The sequence below is a fragment of the Leptopilina heterotoma genome, unplaced genomic scaffold (genome assembly GCF_015476425.1).
Source record: "Leptopilina heterotoma isolate Lh14 unplaced genomic scaffold, ASM1547642v1 Lhet_245, whole genome shotgun sequence".
NCBI classification, from domain to species: domain Eukaryota; kingdom Metazoa; phylum Arthropoda; class Insecta; order Hymenoptera; family Figitidae; genus Leptopilina; species Leptopilina heterotoma.
The window spans coordinates 880,486-898,992 of record NW_025110961.1 but is presented as its reverse complement, the minus strand read 5'-3'; the positions used below and the strand labels follow the sequence as shown (position 1 = coordinate 898,992).

General features: G+C 31.7%; 2 protein-coding genes across 5 annotated transcripts in view; one reads left to right on the top strand and one right to left on the bottom strand.

Moving 5' to 3' along the window:
* The window catches only part of LOC122503118, a 111,286-nt gene that overhangs the window by 78,092 nt on the left and 14,687 nt on the right, over nucleotides 1-18,507 (top strand). For all 4 annotated transcript variants that reach the window (XM_043613556.1, XM_043613557.1, XM_043613555.1 and 1 more), the window contains exon 3: nucleotides 2,763-3,544. In XM_043613556.1, coding sequence (XP_043469491.1) covers nucleotides 2,763-3,544 — 782 coding nt within the window. The remainder of the gene's footprint in view (nucleotides 1-2,762; nucleotides 3,545-18,507) is intronic.
* On the bottom strand, nucleotides 10,159-17,254 carry LOC122503119 (zinc finger BED domain-containing protein 4-like). The gene is made up of 5 exons (XM_043613558.1): nucleotides 13,496-17,254; nucleotides 12,250-12,552; nucleotides 11,325-12,097; nucleotides 11,059-11,251; nucleotides 10,159-10,678 (listed from the first exon to the last, which is right to left on the bottom strand). The coding sequence occupies exons 2-5, from the start codon at nucleotides 12,506-12,508 to the stop codon at nucleotides 10,251-10,253; spliced, it is 1,653 nt and encodes a 550-aa protein (XP_043469493.1). The 5' UTR covers nucleotides 12,509-12,552; nucleotides 13,496-17,254; the 3' UTR covers nucleotides 10,159-10,250.

Genomic DNA, 18,507 nt, shown 5'->3' with positions numbered 1-18,507 from the left:
TTTAGAAAAAGTGACATTGTCACATACAATTTCTTATAATCTTTGAATTTAAAAGATTGTGACGTAACACATGAGTTCACCCCCCTCCCCATGTCACACTTAGTCACAATTCTCAGACCCCCTTCCTCCCCCTATCCCCATGTTTTTGGGGTCGCTGAAACTGAATATTACCATGACAAATTTTTTTCATCGGCCATGTTCCCGCAACCATCCCCTTACACCTGCTCCCGGGGGTTGGAATTTCAGTTTAAAAAAAAGTGGAGTAGGGTGTCTATTCCTATGTTTTTTGGGTCGCTAAAACCAAAAACAAATTCTTTCCTCCCTTAACCCCCTACAACCCCCTAAACACACGCAGGGTGGGGGGTTGAAATTCGAATTTTCACGAAAAGTCGATTACGGTGTCTAAACCTACGTTTTTTGAGTCGCTGAAACCAAAAAAAAACTACCAAAATCAAATCCTTGCCACCCTACAACCCCCTGCAATAATTTTTGATAATTAATATTTAATTTTCAATTTCCCAAAAATCGGTTCGTTTTATTTGAAAAAAATTATTGCAGGGGGTTGTAGAGGGTTGAGGGTGGAAAGGATTTGATTTTGGTAGTCTTTTTTGGTTTCAGCGACCCAAAAAACGTAGGTTTAGACACCCTAATCGACTTTTCGTGAAAATTCGAATTTCGATCTCCCACCCTGCGCACAGTGTGTTATTTTTCCATTTTCGCGTTCAAAACCTAATTTCTCTTGAAGGAATTGACCAAAATGAATAAACCTTGGACCAAAATAAAGCTAAATAAGTGTAGAATAGAGGAAAATTATAGAGTATCCTTGATCTAATATTTTGAGCTCCTGGGAGTTGAGTGAAGTTAGCATTTTTTATGAAAAAATGACAAATTAGAGTATAAAAACCTGTAAATCATGACAAAACTTAAAAAAACAACTTTTTTGTAATCATTCAGGATCACTGAATACAAAAATAGAGTTGCTGTTTCGAAATTAAAAATGGCGAATTCAAAATGGCGGATGAAATTTTCAAAATTATAAAAAAAACTTCTAATTTATCCAAATTGTGGTATTTTAATGTTTTCAAAGTCTCTGAATTCAAATATGATGGTAAAAATTCAAAATGGCGGACCCAACATGTCGAACAAATTTTTTTTAAAATGCTTCGATTTCAATAAGACTTGGTACTTTTACGTTTTTGAGGTCGCTGAATCCAAATATTAAGGTAAAATTCAAATATTCAAAATTGCGGACCCAATATGTCAGACAAAATTTTTTTTATCTTTTAATTCGACACATTTTAAAAGTAACAACTTTATTTTCTTACACGCCAAGCGCAGTCAAATTCTAAAGTTAACTTTTAAAAAAAGAATAGCGGAAAAAATGTTAAACAACTGCAATTAAATTTACAAATAAGCACATACTTTCAAGGAATTAAAATATATTAAAACAATCAGTGTAAAGTATTGATTTTAATAAAAAAACACCAATTGCACTATTTTCAATAGCCACAAAAAATTAAATTTTGGTACAAATCGAATCTTAAATAGTACAAAATCATGTCAAAATCTAAGCATTTTTAAACATTTTTTGTCCGCCATTTTGAATTTTAAAATTTCACCATCATATTTGAATTCAGCAACCTCGAAAACATTATAGTACCAAGTATTATTAAAATCGAAGCACTTTTAACCAATTTTGTCCACCATCTTGGGCACGCCATTTTGAATTTTAAAATTTTACAATCATATTTGAACTTTATTTTTGTATTCAGTGATCCTAAATGAGTACAAAAAAGTTGTTTTATTAAGTATTATCCTGATTTACAGGTTTTTATACTCTAATTTGTTTTATAAAAAATGCTAACTTCACTCAACTCCCAGGAGCTCAAAAAATTAGATCAAGAATTCTCTATAATTTTCCTCTATTCTACATTTATTTAGCTTTATTTTGGTCCAAGGTTCATTCATTTTGGTCAATTCCTTCAAGAGAAATTAGGTTTTGAACGCGAAAATGCAAAAATAACACACTGTGCTGCGGGTGTTAAGAGGGTTGTAGGGGGTTAAGGGAGGGAAGAATTTCTTTTTGGTAGTCTTTTTCGGTTTTAGCGACCCAAAAAACATAGGAATAGACACCCTACTCCACTTTATTTTAACTGAAGCTTATAATTTTTTACTTTTTTACTTTTTAATTGTTTAAATTACTTTTCTCTTATTCTGGTTACATTTTGAACATTTATCATGGAAATCAGTGCAGTTTTCATGTAGCCAAAAATTTCAAATACTGCACTGAATCCAATCTTTAATCAATGTCGTTTGATTGTAACTTTCGACTCAACCTACAAATAGATCTCCGTTTCTGGTGTCAATTAGATTAATCATTTTGCTCTCAGACATTTTTAATTGGTTTTTCTTTAATATTTCTTAAGTTTCTAACATTAACATAACAAATTTCAAATAAAAGTCATTATATATATTTGTATAATATGCACATGGACAAATGTTATGAGGCAAAAACAAAAGGGTGCCCACAACCGGCACACTTCCCTTATAATTATTTAACTTTTAGACCACCTGAAAGCCTAAATACATGTAATAAATAAACACATGTGACTGCAATTCTGTATATGATAAATTTAAGATTCAGACAAATTATTTTAAGAAGTTTTTAAAAACAACATAAATAACGGTGTACTAAAAATGTTCAAAACTTTTCCCTCTTTCTGATGTACAAACTATTGAAAACTTAAAACTTAACTTTGCAGAATGTAAAAGGAGAAGCTACGTTGGTGGATAGCAGTGCCCTTCCTTTGGAACACAGATCAGTATATGGATCACCATCAAACTTTGGAAATTCAATATCACATGGAGCAGAAGAAAATTGGCCATTAGCATCACCTGATACACCACAAATTAAACACTTGCAAGTACAGTGTGAAAAAACTCATATGCGAGTGAACATTGAGTTTGATCGACCTTTCTATGGTATGATCTTTAGCAAAGGTCATTACTCAGATAACCATTGCGTTCATTTAAAACCTGGAACAGGACACTTGAGTGCAACTTTTGAAATCTTTCTTAACTCTTGTGGAATGAGTTCTTCAGGTAATCACAATCTTGCTGCATATGGTGCACCAACTCCATCTGGAAGTTATGTGGAAAACACTATAATTGTACAATATGATCCATATGTTCAAGAGGTTTGGGATCAAGCCAGAAAATTGCGCTGTACTTGGTATGATTTTTATGAAAAGGCGGTGACATTTAGGCCTTTCCAGGTCGATATGTTACATGCAGTTACAGCAAATTTCTTAGGTGACAATTTGCAATGCTGGATGCAGATCCAGGTTGGTAAAGGACCTTGGGCATCAGAAGTGTCAGGGATAGTAAAAATTGGACAGACAATGACAATGGTACTAGCAATTAAAGATGATGAAAACAAATTTGACATGCTAGTAAGAAATTGTGTTGCTCATGATGGAAAGAGAGCACCCATTCAACTCGTTGATCAATACGGTTGTGTAGTGAGGCCAAAGATTATGTCTAGGTAATTATTACTTTTAAATAATTTACTTAGTAAAGTGGTTCCTATTAACCAAATTTAAGATAAATATTGAACCCCCCTTTGTATTAAATCTTTGACTTAGGGCCAGTTTCATCTAACTCTGATTAAAAGTTAATGAATTATTAAATCATTCATTAACTGACATAAAGTGAGCGTTTAAATTGACTTTAATTCTACTGATTAACTTTAAATCACAGTTGGTGAAATATGACCTAAAAATATGAAAAATTTATTTCTATTTTGATTACCTCTCTCCCATAAATGTCTAAATTTTCTTTGTCAATAACATTGGTTTTTTCAGTTTTCGGTTTTTCAAAATAATTATTTTTTTGTTTTTATTAAATCGATTTGAAGAAACCCTAATATCACTTGGATAACACAGGCACACAAAAAAAATTTTGAGTGCGAAGAGTGACATATGGTGGATTCTCTTCCTCAGGGTGTATGTAAAGAGAAAAAAGTTTGATGCTAGTATTTTTTTACACGCCTTGTAAGGTGGTGAAGTCTGAGAAATTTATTTGCATGGGAATTTATTTAATTTGTATATCTTAAACAGACTTTTCGCATATTTTCACTACCGTAAACTGGGGCTATCAAGGAACAGATTTCAACTCTAAAGTCTTGCAACTTTTTTGTGTATTGAAATATTGCCTTAATTTTTTGTTTCTTTTCTTGATCTTGGCGAGCACATTGAAGGGTTAAATAATTGCCTTGATCAAAGCTGGAGTTTTAAGCAAAAAATTCTAAAAACACGCAATTTTTCGAAATTACAAAATGGGGCTATTAGAAACAAGTCGGTAAAAACTGTTGGAAAACGTATGTTAAGTTAAAGAAGTTATTTTTTATTGCTCGAAACTAAACACAGAATATAAAACAAATGTAAAAACAAAACTAAAAGAGCGAATGTGTGTTTTAAACGTTGCTGGTATCATAGTAGAGGTCGATGATGGAATCACTGGTCGTTTTTTGCGACTTGTCGGTGCCAACACTCTTTTACAATTTCGAACCATCTTTGAACACTAAAAACCAAACTAGGTGATAAAAAACAAAAGAAATTACGAAAAACTTTTTGACAACACACTTTAACAATTTGGAAGAAATAATTGTGTTCCTTATATACACGCCGTTTGTGAATTTTGGATTTTGTTTCTAAAATCTTACTGTAAATACAAAATAAACGTATTTATTACTTAGTGAACTCAATAAAGTTTCCCATAAGAAATCCCATTAATAAGAAACAATCAGTTTGAGAAGTTAAAAATGAAACAACTTACCTCAGCAATCAAATGTTTTTCACGTTTGAAACTTCACTAAAACACATTAGGTCACTTACAAGCTACTATTGTTCACAAAATAATTAAAAATCACAATTATTGCATTGGAATGTGTTGTCAGTTACCGCAGCAACAGAAAACAGAATTTTGTTCCTAATAGCCCCAGTTTACGGTATTGATTTGAATTCCGTGACTGTAATTACATAAAAATTGAATACATAAAAAAAATTAACAATGGCGGTTACAAAATGGCGAGTTTTTAAAAAAAATTCTTCGGATTTCCTTGAAAATCGATGCTCGGGGGATTTCTGGGTCGTTAATTACGAATTTGAAGTCAGTTGTTAAAAATTAAAAATGTCAAACCCAATATGGTGTCAAAAAGTTAGAAATTAATCAGATTCACTCGAAAATCTTTACTCTGGGGTTTTCGGGGTCGCTGAAAACGAATATAATGTCGGTTTTTAAAAATTCAAAATGTCAAATTTAAAGCAGTTTTAATCTTTGTTTCTTGAAAATCTTATCCTCTTTGATTCAGATGATCTCCGGAGAGGAGCTCTTTTTTCCTCTTTGTATTTTCGGCCTCTGGTATGTCTTTTATTAGCGTCCAACAGTAGTCGGCTAACATGTTTTTCTTCCATTTTCCTTGGTAGCAATTTTCCATGACCTTTATATCTTGGTGAAATCTCTCCCCTTGTTCCTCGCTAAAATCACCAAGATTTTTGGGAAACTCATAAATATGGGAATCTAAAAAGTGGACCTTATAACTCATTAATCAACCTAATCGTTTGTAATTGTCCACCATTTTTGCCACAATTTATCTATATCTGTCGCTTTTCTTGTTTCCCAGGAATTCTAGACAAACATTTACCATCTTTATCCAAGGCTTTTACATATTGCTTCAATAACCCGAGTTTGACGTGCGATGGTGGAATTAACATTTTTTTTCTATTAACTAAAACTTTATGTACAATATTCTTTTTCCCGGGTTCCAACACACACAGTTCTTTTGGGCCATATCTTGCGTGTGTAATGATTTGCTCCATCTCTGCGGTTCCATTCGCACTTATAACATTGAAATTTGGTGAATCCACTTTATTGTCCGAGTAACATAGTTATTATTTTCAGATCCCCGCAAATCTACCACTCATGATCTTTATATTTAATTTATATTTATATTTATATTTTTATATTTTATTATTATATTATTATTATTATTTTATATTTTTTTATATTTTTTTATATTTATATTTATATTTAATTTATATTTTTTTTCAATCATTTTCAACGAAAATTATTTTTGTTATTAGGCATGTAGAAAATTTTCGGAATAACATTTTCTTACGTATTTTTTATCGCTCTTTCAGAATCTGTCACCAAAATTGCAAAAAACAAAAATTCCAAAAAGTTATGGCCACTTATTTGGAAAAAAATGCAAATTTTTGACATTTTTGATTCAAAAATGATTTTTTTTCATATAACCAGTAACCAGAAAAATTCTTCACCATAAAATATCGCGTCCACAATATCCAAGCTTCAAAGTAATGGACCATAAATTTAAAAATTTCAAGATGGCGGATCCAAAATGGCTCCTTTTATCTATATAAAAAAAATACCTGAATGTTTTTTGGGTCGCTGATTACGAATATGAAATCAGATTTCAAAAATTCAAAATGTCGGATCCAATATAGCGGTCGATATTTTTAAAAATTGATCGGATTTATTGGAAAATTTCTACTCGGGGGTTTTTGGGGTCGCTGATTACGAATATGAACTCAGATTTCAAAAATTAAAAATGTCCGATCCAATATGGCTGCTATTTTTTTTAAACTTATCGGATTTGCATGAAACTTGTTACTCGGGGGCTTTTAGGTCGCTGATTACAAATATGAACTTAGATTTCAAGAATTTAAAATGGCGGATCCAATATGGCTGCTATTCTATTTTAAAACTTATCGGATTTGTATGAAACTTGTTACTCGAGGGTTTTTAGGTCGCTGAAAACGAATATAAAGTCAAATTTCAAACGTTCATAATACCGAATCCAATATGGCGGTAAAAATTTTAGAGAATGATTAAATTGGTTTAAAATTTTATACGTTCTTTAGCTATTGAAAATATTTTTATGTTGTTCGACTTAAACCATGAGAAGGTAAATGTACTGTGAGCAATCTCCTTCTCTTTGTTTTTTTTGTATTAACAATAAATTTAATATTTAGATAAATGCATTGTCTTTCTTTTGGTTTTTGCAGTGGGTTGTCATTTGTTTTACAGCAACATTAAATTTCATTTCCTTTAGAAACTATATAATTTCTTACTTAATTCATTTAGCTGAATGCATTGTCTATCAATGCACGAGGAGGTACGTTTACCTTCTCGTGGTTTGAGTTGGATATCATAAAAATAATTTTAATGACTGAAAAACATAAAATTTTAAACCATTATAATTATTCTCTAAAATTAAGACCGCCATTTAAGGTTCGGTATTTTGAACCTTTGTAATTTGACTTTATATTCGTTTTCAGCGACCCTAAAAACCCCCGAGTAAAAAGTTCCATGAAAATCCGATAAGTTTTGAAAAAATTAACCGCCATATTGGATTTACCATTTTGAATTTTTAAAATCTGACTGCAGATCCGTAATTAGCGACCCCAAAAAACCCTGAGTAGCAATTTTCAAATAAAACCAATTAATTTCAAAAATATCGACCGCCATATTGAATCTGTCATTTTGAATTTTTGAAATCTGACTTGATATTCGTAATCAGCGACCCCAAAAACCCCCGAGTAGCAATTTAGAAATATATCCGATCAATTTAAAAAATATCGACCGCCATATTGGATCCGCCATTTAAAATTATTGAAATGTCAGTTCATATTCGTATCAGCGACCTTAAAAAACATTCAGGTACTCCTTTTTATATAGATAAAAGGAGAATTAAGAAAAGCGTCCACAGAGTGTCAATTTTGTGAAAAAAAATTTTTTGCCGCTATTTTGGATCCGCCATCTTGAAATTATTAAATGTATGGTTTATCACTTTGAAGCTTGGACATTGTGGACGCGACATTTTATGGTAAAGAATTTTTCTGGTTACTGGTTATATGAAAAAAAAATCATTTTTGAATCAAAGATGTCAAAAATTTGCATTTTTTTCCAAATAAGTGGCCATAACTTTTTGGAATTTTTGTCCCGGCGTTAAAGGGTTAACCTTTACTTGTAAACTTACCTTGACATTTACTTGTAAGCTTATCATAAGGGCGGAACTTTAAAGTTCACTCTATGTTTACCACAAGTATTCCACTTAAGCTCACAAACCATACGTTTAATCCACACCACAAACTTGCAGCAAGACATTGTGCTATATGGGAAATTATATTATATATTTTGAAATCATCTAAACGACAAAAAATAGTCTGTTAAAATTATAAGTTTTACAAAACTTATTTATTAACATGTTGAAAGATGAGCTTTGAGAAAATTACGTAAACAGTAAACGTATGTACAACAAAATTCAAAACTATAAATATAACACAGTCTGCCAATGTGTTAGCAATGTCCAAATGATCTGCCCTAGTATATTTTGATTCAGAATTATATAAGGAAAAACATATTAAAAAATTAAGCTTAAGAAAATTACGTAATTTTTTTTTATTTTTGTTTTTCTGTTACTCAAAAACTCGAATATGCAACATCTACAGACCGGCAGACTGTTAATTTCTCCGTCAGATGTATTCAAAGGAGAGGATAAGCATGATTTTAAGCATAAGAAAATGACGTAAGTTCACAAGTTGTAGGCTCTTAGTCTAGTATTCAATGATGTTTTTTGCATTAGCAAGTTAGTGTCTGAAGGAGTGGTTAATTTATTATTGGACTTTACACTGGACGCAAATTGGTCGCATTTGTTTATCAAATGTTATATTGTTTTGAAATTATTTAACAAACAAAAATGTCCAATTATGCTTTGATTTGATTCATTTAGATTGTATATTGAATAGGAAGTTCCGTAATAGATTAACTGCTCCTCCAGCCGCTGACTGTTTAATACGCAGTACACTGGAACTCCCGAACTTTGGACTGCTTTGTAATGGTGTCCAATGTTCGGAGGAGACACTTTGACGACTGAAAGTATAAATATTCAGGGCCGTATTCTTCATTAAAACGAAGATGCGCTTAATGAATATTACATATTTAATGACAATTTTTTTTGTCATTTATTAAAACGTAATTAAAATTATTTTTCAATTTTTAATATTTATAATTAACAACTGATTAACATGATTCAATTTATTAACAACTTTTTAGAAAGAGCCACAAAACGGTACACTTTATGCAGACGCTACTGCTTCTAGTTAAATGTTTGTCTGTGATTCCCACCGACCCCTCACTCTAGTTTGTCTATACTCTATGTGAACACAATCCAAAGTTCGGGAGTCCAAATCTCGGGAGTTCCAGTACCTCATTGAATGCCTTTTATTTTTTAATAAACTTGAAAAAAATATATTTTGAAATACTTCAAAGGACTTTCCTCCTTCATTTTCGCCATAGATTCCAACCCTTTTACATGTACATTCTCAACTAAAACACCCTGTAAATGTAATTTAATAATTGTTGCGTTAGTAGTTAAATAATAAGTTTAAAAAGTCAAGTTTTTTTCATTAATGATATAAATAGTCTAAAAAACAAGTAAAACATATTCTGACCAAGTTTACCAAATGACAAGTAAGATTTTTTTTATAGTCGGAAGTGAAAAAACTGCAAAAGATCAGATACTTAGACTTACTAAAAACCACTCCCTTCTTATTCTGAACTATTCTTCAACAAACGAAACTACCTATTGGCTTCATACTTCGTGGGTAAAGGTCCCATTAAATCACTCATTCTCCGTCCTTCTTCTGCAATATTTATTTTCAGTTGTTATGAAAGTCTGTTTGTCCTCCTGAAAACCAAACTAAAGACTCCACATATATAACTTTCTGTGACATAGTTTACATTAACTTTGTCACTGTAATTTTTTTTACACAAGAAGCAGCTTGGGCTTCTTTTACACGAGAAAAATATGAGCCTCCGGAAAGTATAACCAAACATAAAATTCTAACCGCCATGCTAATTCAATGGGCGTCAGAATTTTATGTATGGTTATACTTTCCGGAGGCTCATATGTGACTGGCTTTACTGCACCGAAAGCACGCAGTAGGGTTGTTTGACTTCACCAGAAAGTCGACTTTCGACTTTTCGATCGACTCTGTTTGAGTCGACTTTAAAGTCGACTGATCGATAAGAAAAAGTCGACTTTTTTCGACTTTTCGACTTTTTTGGATAAAAAACTGTATTATGTTGTGCAATTAACTTATTATATTTGTAATACATATAATCAAACATGTAACATTTATTTATAAACATTATCTTTTTAAGTACAACTAATTAAACCATTTTTCGTCCAAACTACGCATAAATACTAGTTGATCTAGGTGCTTTCCAGAAATTCGATTTCTAAGTTTTGTCGCTATTAGCCCTGTATGAGAGAAAAGTCTCTCTGCTGGAACAGAGGTGGCTAAAACCGGTAGAAATTGAAGCGCCACTTTATATACATGAGGATATTCTCCTTTTAAAACAGCCCAGGCAGCTAGCGGGTTAGGATTTTCTATACGATTAATGATGGGTCTATTTAAATATTGTCTCATTTCCACTGGGATTCCACCAGCAACATCTTGATCAGCGTTTAAGACCTTATCTTTCACTGACTGGTCAAATTCAAACCAAAGACTGTCCTCTGAGCTTGAAACTTTTTGAGAATTTTGAACTAGATTTCTAGAATCAACTCCAATACATTCTGATACCAATGAACCTGAAATTAGTCATTTTTTTATAAAAACACACTTAAATCTTGTATAGTTTAATGTAGTAGATAAAATTGAGTTCGATTTTTAAAACAAGTAATTTTAAATATTTTAAAATCAATATATTTTTGAAGAACTTTATATCTATTTTTCGAGTTATACGAGTTCTTAGATATAAAATTTAAATTTCTTTTAAAAATTTTTATTAAATTTATAATTTTGTTATTTTTAAAAATAATATTTAATTTTTTGATATATATAACTGCATTAATTGGATTACTAAATGACAAAAACAACACATCAAATCAAGTACCTTCTTTGCCTATACATACATGCATACATTACTTTTGTTTTAAAATAGAATAATTAAAATAAAAATATTTCTTACCAATATGTGTTACTGCTTTTGATGCAGCAACTATGTTAGTGAATACGTCTTTTTTAAACCTTGGATCAAGAAGAGTCGCAGCTGAGTACGGTTTTACAAACTCTACGTTTGAAAATTTTGCTTCAACTAAAGATTGTAACTTTTTCTTAAAATTAAAACCGTCTTTAGTTCTTGTCTCGATTCCATTAATTTTCTGAAAAAAAAATTTTAATTTACTAGCATATTACTAATTTTCATTTTACATTTATATATTAAGTTGTACTTACGCATCTCATTGCATTGATCAGGGGTATGCATTTGCTTAATGTTACAATTTTTTCGGAAGACATTTCAAGTGTAACCTGCCAAAGTGGTTTCAACACGTCTTTTACCTCCTGCATAATTTCCAACTCTACAGCAGTCAACATGATAGGAGGCTTACTTTTTGAACTTCTGTTTCGCTGAAGATTCATCAAAACAACAGTGACAAATCCTGATAATAAGAGGAACCTTTCCAACATATCATAACAAGAGTTCCATCTTGTTTTTACCTCTTGAATTAATTTTAACGTTGTTTTATTTTCAACGTTAGACTCTATTTGCAGTTTCTCTAATTCGGAAGTAGCAATTTCGCTCTTTTTAAAAAATCGTACAATCCGCTTTACTTTTAAAATAATCTGTTTTATAAAATTGTTACTCGTTTTCGATATTAAATCAGCTAATTGTTCATCATTAATTTCATTGTCTAAGTCCTCTTCATTATCAGGAACTTCACTGTAATTCGTTTCTTCCGAAGGAAGCTTCTTCTCATGAAGATCAATACATGCTTGACCAATATTATTAATCTTATGAGCAAGACAGCTGATGTGCTTTGATGCACCAAACTCTTCTTGAACAGCTCCAGCAATATTAGCTCCACCATCGGTTAGAACAGCCACAATTTTGTCATAATTAATTTTCCACTCTTGGCAAATTTCTTTGAAAATGCATCGAAGGTTAACGATTGTTTTTCTATCTGTAATAAGCTTTGCACAAAGGTCAATTGACTGCATATCCATACCTATAACAGATTTAGAGATATAAACGTTAACACAGAGAAGAATTTAAATATTTTTAGTTTAAATTAAAATAGTTTAAAAAATTAAAATAGTTAAATTAAAAAAAATAAAATTAAAATAGTTTTAGGATAATATATCTAAAAATAACTCTTACCAACTAAGAAGTGAGCTGTAACTCCCAAATATGATTTCATTGTACTTGAGTGAGTCCAAATATCAGCAGTTAAACAAATTGATGGTGATTGAGACAAAAGACAAGAAAATTGTTCTCGCAATTCACAATATTTATTTTCTAGTCTTCTTGTGAGAGTCGATTCGGATGGAATTTGAAAAAGTGGTTGTAATTTTTTTACAAAATATCGAAAACCAGTACGCTCAGGAGTACGCAATGGCATATCATCTTTAGCGATCATAAAAATCAATGCGTTAGTAGCGGCAATATCTCTGTATCCACCAGCTAAAAGAAAGTTATAATTGTCTATTATTATTTTTATTATTTTATTACTATTATTATTATTAGGATTATTAGTATTATATTTTAAATGTTATTATTAATTGCACAACTGTATACAAAATTCTAAAATTACGAAAAGAATGATACCAGGACAAGTGTGCTTTTTGAAGCAAGGGAATTCACACGAAACTTGTCCATTACACGCTAACAAAATTGACTCATGCTTTAAGGTTTTTCATTTAAAATCAGTAAAATCAGATTGTGCTTTTATACCTGAGAATGATAATACGTTGTTCATACACTTATTCATTGGTCCTGGAGAAATTATTGGTGAAGATGTAGATGTAGATGCTTTCTTAACTATTTCTTGATTGAAATCCGATTGTACTTCCGAACAAGCTTCAGACGCCATAACCTACAAAAATTTATTTTAAACGTACACTGTAAAAAAGTATAAATTTTGCTGTTTGAACAGTATAATTACACGATTCTTTAACGAATTTCGTTACAAATTTATGTAATTTTACTCCAGTCAGTGTGGCAATAGATTTTGAGGTTAGAAATACAAGATTCTATAAATTTACAGTACTGAGAAGAGCAATTTTAAATCACCCGGTGAATTTCGCAACGCCATTTAAATTTACCGTACTGTGAGATGGTTTTCTTCTCGCAAATTGAAAATGTCATTTTTACAGATTATTGGGAATTGAATAATTAAATTTAAAATTACTCCTTTCAGTCGTGTAAATTTACTGTTCTATATGAGATCAAATTACAAAAATTCTGTGAAAATGTCACGCTTAGAATAGGTTCTTTCCTTCGCATACACAGCATGTAAAATCACATTTTTAAGTGTATTTTTTAAAATTAATTATTTGTAAGGTACTGAACTGTTTAACAAAAACTTTCTTGCATCAAATTATTAAAGTAAATATGGATATCTTACCTCCTTATTAACTGAAGATTGAGAAGACAGAGGATTAACATTTATGTTTGCTTCATCTACAGAAGAGAGCCGAATTCTTTTTACATTTGTAGGAATTTGTCTTTCAATGGTAATTTTATGTGCTGTTCTCAAGTGATTTGCTAATGTTGTTGTGCTATTGTTAAAATTCATTTCTTTACCACATTTTCCGCATTTCACTTTAGTGTTGTTGTCAATTTTTGTAAAATATGTCCAAACAGCACTCGGTGCCATTGTTTAAAATTATATTTTAATCTTTATTTCTAAGACGTTAGGCTATTAATTTATTCACTGCACATGATAAATATGTTTACTTTTAATTGTTCACTATACGACACTCTTTTGTTTAAGATTTTTCGCGATTCGCGGCAGAAACTTCCTTAGGTCCTATTTTCAATGTAACCTAAAAGCGAGCGAGTGGTCAGGGTGCAGTTACTGATACTGGGTTGTAGAATAATGGAGTAGATTTGACCGACCAATCAGAGTAGTCTCTCTCTAGCAGTATAGACAGATATTATCTCTCTCCTTTTCTAACTCAACTTTTCCGAACCCGTTTTCGTATCCGGCGTCATTTTGCTTTGGTTTTGAAAAAAACTTAAAAGTCGAAAGTCGACACTGCAAAGTCGATTCTAGTCGACTTTATTAAATTGAAAGTCGATCACTAAAAGTCGACTTTTAAAAATGGAAAGTCGACTTTAGTCGAAAGTCGAAGTCGACTTTGCCATCCCTAGCACGCAGTCGATCTGTTTACCGCCTCAAAAACTCTTCCTATATGTCCGTAAAAAGGCACCTATTACACGTAACAACCAAACATCTTCTTCTGATTGGACACGACATAAAGTCCACCTGTATGCGTCCCAACTTTTCAACTTCTTCCAAGTTAGTGACTACAATAACCATCTTTAAACCACGCTTGTTTGGCTCTAAGATCGTTACTCCTCTACTAACTGTCTCAGTAAGGCAATACAATACCACCTGCACTTTACTGAGCTCTGGAACAAGCATTACCAAATCATTACGCCGCAAGGACTCCTTGTTTTTACAATCACTCATTATCAACTTCGACGGTTTACAGTGCAAACCTGCTAACTCCACTTTTTATCGAATTTGAGATTCTTCTTGTATTTGATAGATAAAGAGGTGATACATCAGCCAAGTAAAACAGTTTGAAGAAATTATGTCTATAAATTGCTAAAAAAGTGTTGTTAGTAAAACAACTAACTCCATACCTGTCAAATTGCACTGCTAACTCGACATAATATATTGTATTGTATTGAAATGTGTCTATATTTTGAGTGAAAGAGATATTAATTAAAATATATTTCAAAAGGAAGTACTTATTATTATTAAGTAGCATTGTGTTATTCTATTAATAAAATAAATATACTGAAAGTTTTGTTCTATAAGAATATAACCTAAAAATTCTTATAATTGTGAATTAGCAGGTTTGCACTCTAAACCGTCGATTTGCTGTCTCTGGTTTTCCTTTAGTGCTAAGCCCATCCACCGCGACAAGGTCTTCCGAACATATCCATGATGTACTTGATGTTTGGTCGAAGAAAACAGCTGCCCAACATGTCCATATGTCTATGATATTGATGATGTTTGTTAGTGGACAACTATGGGCGGAGCAATTAACTAATATTCCAAAACATTTTAACAAAAAACATTTTTTAACGTTAAATATGTATTGATGAAACAAAATTGTCTCATATTCGTTTTCTTATTCTTAACTACTTCAAATACCTTTTCTCGAAGTGAATCAGAAATTAAATGACCTTAATTTGTATCACAAAATAATTTGATCTTTTTTGGGCCCAAAACGAACTTCTTCAGTCTAATAGACCATTCTCAGTTGAAAATTGCTTTTTTAAACCATTATCAGATTGAGTTTCTGCGAGCTCGGACAGGTAAATTTTGTAAGAATTATTATTTACAGTTTCCATACGAAAGATATTGGTCTTCCCACGAGATTAGCAATGAAGTCGTGTGAATGGGGAATTGGGTATCTATCTGATTAAGTCACGGCGTTAAGTTGAAGCAGCCCGGGAAGTGTTTAAACGTCGACAACAACGTCTCTAGAGAGAGGCGACAAACGCGCTCAGCAAGAGGGGATCATTTGTCACAACATGATAGTAAATATCTTCAGTGTTGTTTAAATGTCCTGCTCAGGCCCTATAACTTTGGGATATTTGGCTAAAATCTCGGCAAAAGCAACCTCATAATTAACGGTAGAAACACTACATGACAATACCTTTCGAACCTCACAATCCCTCGCCAAATTAGTACTGCCGGTAAACAGAAATTCCAATTCATATCTCTCATAAATACAATAATTAACGACAAAAGTTAGGATTTTCGAATGATTTGCAGCGTAAAGAATAGATTTAGTCCGATAAAGCTTCAAGTTCTGCTGTATAGAGATAATGGATATGACAGACCCGGTATAAATGAAAAAAAGAAATACAGATTTTCTAACGCGAATGTGGAGACGTTTAGAGTTTACGTCAAAACCAATAGTTTCCGAACGGGGATTGGTTTTTAATTTTCCGACTGTTTATTGTTGCTATTCGAGCCAGCTGAATAATAACACATTTTTTTGCATTTCGTCGCCTTTTCACTAAATTTATGGTGATACTAAAAATTACATTTTTTATTAGCAGAACACGAACGATTTCTGAAACTCTTTTGGTCATTGCGAAAACGAGAATGATTATCCAATTTATTAATTTGACTCTCAATTTGTAGATATCTCCCTTAAAAAGTTGCCCAAGAAGTTTTATTTCTTTAGAAACAGAATAATTAGCAATTATCCGATTTTTAATTTAAGTAAAAATGCTCGCAGGCGACGGTCGAATAGATGAAATGTATCGAGCAAAAATCAAAATCTCGGGATCTAGTTTAGCGATATATATGAAACCTATTGTTCTTTAAAATAGATGTATTGAGCTACATAAGATAACTTCATGCTGCTTTTTGCCTATAGCTTCTAATTACATTAAGGGGACTTTCTGGTTTAGAATTGACAAAAAAGGAAGGTTTTAAAACTTTTATTGTAAGAACAGTATTAAAGAAATTTAAAAACTATTTTTGGACATTGTAGCACATTGCGTAGAGAAAATTTAAAAAATATGTTTGAGTGTATTTAGTTCAATTACATAGCTGTAGGTGGCGTCTTCCAAAAGATACCTTTTTTTTGGTACGTTAGATTCCGGGCAACCTGTAATACATAAATTCAAGTTCTAAACGGGAATCTCTTCATAAGGATTTATTCTTGTGCCTAAACCTCAAAAACGATTTTTTTTAAAGGTTTTTTTATTTTATATGTACATTTTTCTCAAAAACTCGCAAAAACGCCGTGTTTTTGGGTCAATTTACCTCCATATAAAAACACAGGCGGTAGAAATATGAGTTTTTAGAGGTTTAGGCACCAGTTTTTTAAATAAAGAATCGAAAATTTTTTGGGATTTCAAAATCGGTTCGGTAGATTTCGAGAAAAGCTCTGTACTAGTTTGAAAAATGAGTTTTCGAGAAAAACGCGTTTAAAGTTTTCATAACATAATTCATTGAGTCATGAATATCAAACAACTTTTTATTACAACAGAACTTCGTATCCCGCTGTTTTTGGGGTCGCTGATTACGAATTTGATGTCCGTTTTGGAAAATCCAAAATGGCGGATCCAATATGGCGGACGAAAAAATAAAAATTCAACCGGATTTGCTTAAAACTTGCTACTCGGGGGTTTTTGGGGTCGCTGATTACGAATTTGATGTTAGTTTTTGAAAATACAAAATGGCGGATCCAATATGGTGGACAAAAAAATAAAAATTCAACCGGATTTGCTTAAAACTTGTTACTCGGGGGTTTTTGGGGTCGCTGATTACGAATTTGATGTCAGTTTTTGAAAATACAAAATGGCGGATCTAATATGGCGGACGAAAAAATAAAAATTCAACCGGATTTGCTTAAAACTTGCTACTCGGGGGTTTTTGGGGTCGCTGATTATGAATTTGATGTCAGTTTTTGGAAATTCAAAATGGCGGATCCAATATGGCGGACAGTATTACTTTCAAAATTGATAATGAAGTATTTGATTCAAACGCAATGCTTTAAGATTTTGAACATATGCTATTCATTCAACAATATCTGCTTTTGGCAGCCCGCAATAGCATATCTTTAGATTCTATAGCATTTTATTTCAGTGTATATGTATTTAAAACGTTCCTAGAACGTTAATGTTTTGTGCCTATATTCATAACTAGCAATCTCAAAAGGCCACAAGTAACCATTTTCAACTAAATTTAATTAATTTCTTAATCTTTGTCCGCCATATTAGATCCGCCATTTTGTATTTTCAAAAACTGACATCAAATTCGTAATCAGCGATCCCAAAAACCCCCGAGTAACAAGTTTTAAGCAAATCCGGTTGAATTTTTATTTTTTCGTCCGCCATATTGGATCCGCCATTTTGTATTTTCAAAAACTGACATCAAATTCGTAATCAGCGACCACAAAAACCCCCGAGTAGCAAGTTTTAAGCTAATATCAATAAAAGAGGAACACCAAATATGTAAATAAGATAACTGTAGATTGTTGTTGAAATACATACCGTCATAAATATTGTTATAACTTTTGTTTTTGTACATATTTTTTAAAAATCGTTTTGGGACAGTAATTCTATGATACTAAGGAACATTTTTAAGCAAAAAAAAATCGATTTTTTTGAAATTCTAAACCAGAAAGTCCTCTTAAAATTCAAAAATTTGAATTTAAGTTTGGTTTCGCATACCAGGGCTATATCTACTTTTTGATTCACCAATGACTGTTGCAAGTTATAGCATCTTGAGTTGTGAGTTAATGAATTTATATTTATTTCCAGAATTGTCAAATTAAAACCGGGGCTAAAATTGTTGCTGGATGAATTTATAAATTTTTTTTAGCTAATCTTGTTTTTTTGTAATGATCCGTTTGTTTCTGTTTGATTTTATCTGCT